The sequence below is a fragment of the Contarinia nasturtii genome, unplaced genomic scaffold (assembly GCF_009176525.2).
Source record: "Contarinia nasturtii isolate CC-2019 unplaced genomic scaffold, AAFC_CNas_1.1 Cnas_scaffold_1371, whole genome shotgun sequence".
Taxonomy (NCBI): Eukaryota; Metazoa; Arthropoda; class Insecta; order Diptera; family Cecidomyiidae; genus Contarinia; species Contarinia nasturtii.
The window spans coordinates 4,396,696-4,404,204 of record NW_022198708.1 but is presented as its reverse complement, the minus strand read 5'-3'; the positions used below and the strand labels follow the sequence as shown (position 1 = coordinate 4,404,204).

The window sequence follows — 7,509 nt, the reverse complement described above, 5'->3', positions numbered from 1 at the left end:
GTTTTTGTTAGGCGAACTGTGTTGCAAATAGACATTCTTAATGGGTGAGATGGGCACTCATTTTTACACTCACTTATATGGATAATATGATGACATTAAACTATTCATATCAATAATTGAAGTGGAATTAATTGAATATAAATCCATTCAATGAGACTGTGCCAATAAAATGTAGAAAAGTCACCATCTATACTCTATCTCAAAAAGTTTATATTATACGTATTTCACGTTCAATGTCAGAAATCCCCGTATTGATAAGAAAGCTGTGTTCCACATGGTATGTATTCCAAATGGAAAAAAGGGAATAATACATAACAAAAAAAGCAGCAGCAGCAGCGGAACCATATAAGTGATCCATTCGTTTAGCTGATATTTATGATGATACGCGTGAAATAAATTTCAACAAATGCAAATACTCTGCATACAATATATGGAAATGGAATGGGTATTGAGCATGAAGAGGATGAGCGATCATGTCTCTTTATGTCGCATTCATAATCATCTATATGATACTCGCTTGCTCGTTATGTGTACATCAATTTTCGTTTTTCGTCTCAGCACCAACCCAAAACAGATGTGCACATAAGATTATAATAAAAAAAAATATTATCAACGTGCTAAATTTGGTATTTATATATGGTGAATCGCAACGGAAATTGCATTTGAGGTGTAAACCTATACAAGTTCAATAAATGCGCTCTGAATGGAAAACATTTAAATCTATATCCAAAATGGAATTTAGAAATCCAACCGATTTACCCAATCAAATCGAACAAAATGTACATTTATTTGATGAAAGCACAAAGATAATTGGAGAAAAAACGATTACTACAAATTGTATTTACATGTTTAAATTATAATGAGAAATTTTATCCATGAACACAACAAACATAGTTATTCTATGCATAAATATAAACAAACATAAATAATACCATAAATATGATCATATTTTCTGAGTATTTTTTATTATTTTGGAACATATTCTATAATTGATAAAATTCGCTCCAGAGTTGAGATGTAAGCACTTTCAAGTTTATCTTTCTCAACTTACTTTAGATACACATTTTCCGCAACAGTTTATTTGCAATTGGTGAATTTTTTTTAAGGCTATAAAATTGTATAAAACAATTTGAAAAGTAATTTGGGAAAAAACAGATCAAAGAAATCAAATCAAAACTGTGAAAATTATCGTTTGCATTATGGCGTAAAAAAGCTATTCCCAGTGAATTTGCATTTCTCTTTATGTTAGCCATGGAACATTGATTAAACCAGCAAAAAGAATTATGTGGTTTAACTCAAGAGATCGAACAATGTGTTAGTGGGTTAAAATTCAAGGTACAAATACATTTTGGCTGGTAGATTTTCCCATGTTTGTTAGATTTAAAAAGAATCGATCTTGTTGAATCTAATTAAGTGTATATTATGGTAATTTTGGGACCTTTTTTGTGTGTATGTGTATGTGGAAAAAGTGGAACTGAGAAGAAAAAATATGTACGAACACACTCAGATAGATGAGAAGATAAAAATCCACGGTAAAATATGCATGTCCTTTTCTGTCTGGTGAAAAACTAGTCAGTCGGAATTTGAAATTTTCGCCAGATGCATATTTGTAGTTCATTTTGAGGCACTGTAAAAAAAGTGACGGAGAGACGAAAGAAGGAAATTGACATACCTTTTAAAATCAATGGATCTAGTTGGGAGAGAATGTTCGGTACATGATACCATCTATACATTTACACTACACAATATATATCTATATCAAAAAGTAGATCGAATGCAAAATGACCAAGCAGCAAACACATGGACACATAGTGGCAAACATCAAAACACTGTTTGCACTGAAGCTCTATTTCCATAAAATATGCATGCGTTTTACCGAGACCAAAAGTGGCAAAAAAATTTTTGGTTAGACTAAGCCAATGGACTAGCACGCTCGCATATATTATATATACGTGTGTCTGTGCACAGTGGTTCGCTGTAAGGCTAGCCTCTCTACCAAACTTGCTATGTTTCATTTGCCATCAACTCAGCTCACACTTTTCGTAACCATTATATTTTATGCTCTCATGTTTTCCACTGAAACACACTTTCTCTAGTCAATTTGGAAATGAGTTGTCTTCTAACGAAGTGAAGAACAAAATATCTATCCATTTTCCATGCATTTATGTCGATTTGCTGTTGCCTGATGTTCTTCGTATTTTTTTTCATTGCATTTTCCCTTCTTTCTCTCTCTCTCTCTCTCTCTAGCTCATACTCATTGTTTTGAGCTATGTTGCAACGATTTTTGCAACATTCTTTCTCTACATGTTGTTAACCATAAGGGCTTATGAATTAGTTGTCGATGCTCGAACTCGAAATGAATACATTCTTCAAATTCAAATGATTGCTGTATTATGTTATGAACTTTGGAAAACTCTCGTTCTAAAAATATCACATTTTTCTCGTTCTTTCTATATATTTTTTTTCGTCGATCTTCATTCTTTTCAGTTTTCAACAGAGGCGTTATGATGATTGTACCATTCGTTGAATAAAGCAACAAATTTTCTTACCCTTTTCTATCCAATTTTCTTTTCGTTTTTCTTTCGTATAGTATTTCAATAGAAACGAGAATAGATGTGCAACAAACATTTTCTTTGCACTCCATATTATTTTGTTTTCATCGTCTACTAGTAGTTGTTGTCAGTAATCAACAAAGATGATTGCTTGGATGATTCACAAAGGAATGAATACGGCACAACCATCCATACTTCTTGTGCACCAAATTTTTCAATCACTCAGTCGGCAAGATGAGAATCAAGACAAAGACACACAACACAAATATACTTCAATAAATTTTTATCTTTTTTATTTATTTTGGTTTGTGTGTGTGTGTGTGTGTGTGTGTGAATTTTGTTCAAAAAGAAAAATGCAAAAAATGAAGAAAAAACATGCACTCGATAATAGTTTTGTAAATAAAAAGTATTACATGGATCGCTTTATCATGAACGACTAGTGTACGGGGACAATGTCATGAGAAATATGGAGAAAAAATTGCGGATGCCGTCAATATATTGACATTATAATGATCGACTTAAACTACATTGAACATAGTTTTGTTTTTCCTCTCACGCTACAATTTGTTCATCTCTTTCGTTTGTCAATTCAAACAACGTTAGTTGTCGTCGTTAATATTACTATTTTTGTTTTGACATAATAGGATTCTATCAATATCCATTCATAATATTACTTTTTTGCAGACAATATATTTGGATATTTCAGCTCATCTGGCTGACGTCAGGCGCTGAAATGGAGCGACAACAATAGAAGTGATCGTTAGGTATAAATTCAGTTCTATTGTTGTTGTTCCATTTCAGCGCTTGACGTCAGCCAGATGAGCTGAAATGAATGGGTCAGAATAAAAATCCGACTTGTACGCAGAGTCAATAAAAGTGGAACACAGCGTTTTTTTTACATAGAATTGTTGTTGTATTACAACAAATAAACTATGTAAAAAAACTCCATGTTCCACTTTTATAGACTCTGCGTACAAGTCGGATTTTTATTTTGACCCATTCAAATATCCAAATAAATTGTCTGTATATTTGTCTGTGGTTTCAATTTGTTTGACGCTTGGATGACGAAATACATAATCTGTATGCCTCATTTTCCGCTGATCGAATCCATCCCTTAGCTTCCAACAAAATACACTATCGCTACAATTTTCCCTTTGAATATATCAAGAAAATAGTAATCAACCAACCTGATATATAATCTTTGACCAACAGATAAATCAGTGTCAATAAATAAAGTAAAACCAACCAATTTACTGTTTTACTGCAAAAATTACCAAATTATAGGAAATTGTTTGAATGGCATGTCACATGAGATATTTATTCTTTGTCCGAAATTGCATGACTCAATTTCATTACGTGAGCAATTTATACGGAAAAAGCGATTGAACTAATCGAGAACGAAGACCCGTTCACTTTTTTCCAAGCCAAAAATGATAAACCGTACTGCGGCACACAATAATGACATTTTTACCGAAAAACATTTCAATGGCTTGGAAAAACTTCGCATGTTTAGAGTTTAATTTGATAGTAACATGAACCATCGCAATAATATCGTAATGCTATATACATTTTGACACTATCAACCATTGCATTCGAACGGTTTACTGCAATTTTGTTGATTGAATACGAAAGAAGAAGATGAAGAAGAAGAAGCATACAAAAAAATAACCCACAGCGACAATTTAAACTATTTCAATTTACCCACATGTATTTGGAATGCAATTTATGTGAAAGCACTTTTCAAATATTGCGCACTATCGATTCAATGCCCTGAATAAGTAAGTAATGAATAAACAAATTAGTAATTTAAATATTCATATATTTTTATGGATTTTTGTTGTTGTTGTTTCACATTCTCTCACACGAACAAATAGGATAAAAAGAAGAAATTCATTTCATTTTGAATGTATAAATTTTCGGTGTGAAGCATAATGTAATTGTATTATTTAAACCATTAGTACATGACGCAGATAATACGATCGAAATGGAGAAAAATAAAATGTAGATACATCGAAAAAGGACACGCTATTTTTGTATTTTATTTATCATTTGAAGAGTCCTTGTTTGATGGTTTTTTGTCTTTGTTCAATGAACCGACCGCATCACGAATGGTTTCCGATTGTGGATCAACACCAGGCAAATTTTCTAAAACGCTTTGTAAAAATTCCGGATCGCTAATCACTTCATCAACCTCCATCGGTTGTTCTTCCTGTTTTGGGCGCTTGGCTTGTTGCGTTGGAACTTCTTCGGCTGCCAAATAAACGATGAACGAAAATTGATTTAGTCCCCCAATATTAAAATGGACGATTTTTCGAATTTTTTTTAACGAAAATGTAATACTTACCATGATCTTGCATTGACATTTGCATTGCAAATGCGATTTGTTCTTCTTCGGTCATATTGGCAAAATCAGGCATACCTTCATCCGCATCCTATAAATAAAAAAAAATGTTGATAAGCAAAATGGTGTACAGTGTATTTATTATTGCAAATACACGATGGCAATACAATGTCAATGTTAATGGAAATGTTTCAAAGTCAATTTTATTTGGTTAATAGCAATTAATGCGAGACGTTTGTTTTTGAAAAGAAAGCAAAACATTGTACGAACACGAGATCTTTTTACCGGAGTCTCAGTTGAAAGGGCCAGGGCACGTTGTAACATTGCCTCTTCTGAATTTGGTTCAACCGATGCTGATGCAGTTGTGCCACCGGCCAATGATACAGCGCTCACAGCGCTCGAATCCGATTCAGCCAATGCTCGACGCTGTTCATCTTCTTGACGTTGACGCTGTTCTTCCATCGAAACACGCAATGCCTGGTTAAATTAAATTTGAATAAAATATGAATTGAACCAAATGGCCGTATTGATTTGAATATTTTTGTGTATTTTTGTGCACATACCAAAGCCAATTCCGGATCTTCGTTGGGATCAAATCCAAACTCGAAACCAGCACCGCCCAAATTGGCCGCACCTTGACCATCTTCACCCTGAATGATTGGCGATGAAATTAATGCTTCCGACAATACAGAGCCACGTGGAACACTAATTAAATGCGAACCGGTTCCATCTTTGCCATTCAATGTATTGACAAAAGCCGTCAGAACATCATTATTTCCTGAATGATCGCCAAAACTAACAATGTCTACATTCACTTTTTCTTTTTTCAATTTTTTTGCCAATTTTACGAGATCACCTTCGTCGCTCGATATTGGTGAGCCAACAAATGCCACAATGCGCATTTTATGATTTTTTCCTTGTCGATGTTTTAGCACTAACTGTTGATTTCAAATCATATCAAATGAGAAAAAACACCCATACACACACACAATGAATAATAGTCAATCTTAATTTTAAATGACAAAATACACCATTTTGAGAAAACTCATTTGTTGAAAATTGAAACTTACATGTGCAATGCGAACTCCGGTGATAAAATTAATATTTCCTTTTGGTTGCACCAAATGCATCTTTGATAAAATTCGACCAACATCACTGGTTAGTGTTGCCAAAACCTCAACCGAACTATAAACAAACAAATAAATTTCAATGAATATACTGAACAACCACATTCAACATTTGCGCATATTTACTCTGCGTATGTTAGGAGGCCAACATTATTTTCGGGATTTGATCGAATTTTGGTCATACCAATCAAATTAATGCCGTCTTTCTGAACATTCAATCGAGTTGGAAAATAGTCACCATTTCTTTGATAGTCACTGTTATCGAAGCTTTATTTTAAGACAAAAACAAATAAAAACAATTATTTTTAATAGTTTTCTATCGATTTTCGTTGAAATATATTTTAAATTCATTGCATTGTGTACAATTTTTTGCATTTTTTTCTTGTTTTGATACAATGAAGACTACTCATTTATGCTGAATCATTAGCTTCAAAACACAAAACTCATAACCTAAAAATGTGCACAAAAGCAAATTTATGCCATTGTTGATACAATATTTTTTTATTTACCGATGAAAAAATCGATTTCATTGAAATTCACTTACCATATCATAGTACTTTCCAGCACCATTTTTGATTAATTTTAATTTGTTTAACAATTTATTCACCGAAAAATATACAAACGAAAATCAACCTCTTCACTTCGGTTGTATTGTATGTATTCTTGCTTTGTCACTGATTTCTACAATTTCATTGAATGACAGTAGTGTGTTTGGACGATGGCAGCGCCATCGATTTCATATTCAATGGAGGCTTCATGCATAAAAGAACTTATAACAATATTAAAACGGAACGGATTTCGTTATAACGATTCCAATTTGAATGATTCAATAAATGTTCAAGACATTGAAAGGACATAAATGATTCTCTTTTTTTAACATTCAGAGAAAATATATTTTAAAATTCGTTCACAACAATCATTGTATTCACGAAAATTACGTTTTAAATGTTACAATGAAACTAATGTATTAGAGTAAATGTTTAAGTACGAGTATAAGTAGTACTTAAGGTTGTCGTGAATTCACAATCTATTGGTATGAGAAGAAAAGACTTTTGATTTGATTTTGTTTTACTGTTTGCCTATTATGATGGAAATTTTTTCGCTAAAAAAAATTAATTGTCATTTACGATTTCCAAGCGCATTGTTCACTTAGCACAATCGTATAAAAAGGACTATTAAAACATCAATTAGCATTGACTTGTGAATGTACAATGCATACCACTTTAGTATCAGCGGACCATTTTCTCCGTATCAAGGTTCATTTAAACTCAATTAAACTTGCATAAAAAAATGTTTATGCCTGCAAAAGTTTAGTCGTGCAAAACAAAACCTGATGCGACAAAGGTCATTTAGACAAAACTACTTAAAATCACTACAACAACTGTATTTTATTTCCGTAAAAGATGCCGTTATGATTTTTTAAAAGTCAATCTCATTTTATGTTAACAATTTTTTTTAAATTGTCCCATTAAATTTTCATACCTTCGGT

General features: G+C 32.5%; 1 protein-coding gene across 2 annotated transcripts; it reads right to left on the bottom strand.

Annotated features, from left to right (window-relative positions):
- Nucleotides 1–4,445: 4,445 nt before the first annotated feature.
- Nucleotides 4,446–6,713, bottom strand: LOC116345665 (26S proteasome non-ATPase regulatory subunit 4). Of its 2 annotated transcripts, none has more exons than XM_031775246.1 (7): nucleotides 6,565–6,713; nucleotides 6,147–6,287; nucleotides 5,964–6,078; nucleotides 5,457–5,831; nucleotides 5,164–5,370; nucleotides 4,897–4,984; nucleotides 4,446–4,802 (listed from the first exon to the last, which is right to left on the bottom strand). In XM_031775246.1, exons 1-7 carry the CDS (start codon nucleotides 6,588–6,590, stop codon nucleotides 4,591–4,593), a joined length of 1,164 nt encoding a protein of 387 aa, XP_031631106.1. In that variant the 5' UTR covers nucleotides 6,591–6,713; the 3' UTR covers nucleotides 4,446–4,590. The 2 variants fall into 2 exon arrangements, with proteins under 2 accessions (XP_031631106.1, XP_031631107.1); XM_031775247.1 differs by having other exon boundaries at nucleotides 5,179–5,370.
- Between the last annotated feature and the right edge of the window lie 796 nt (nucleotides 6,714–7,509).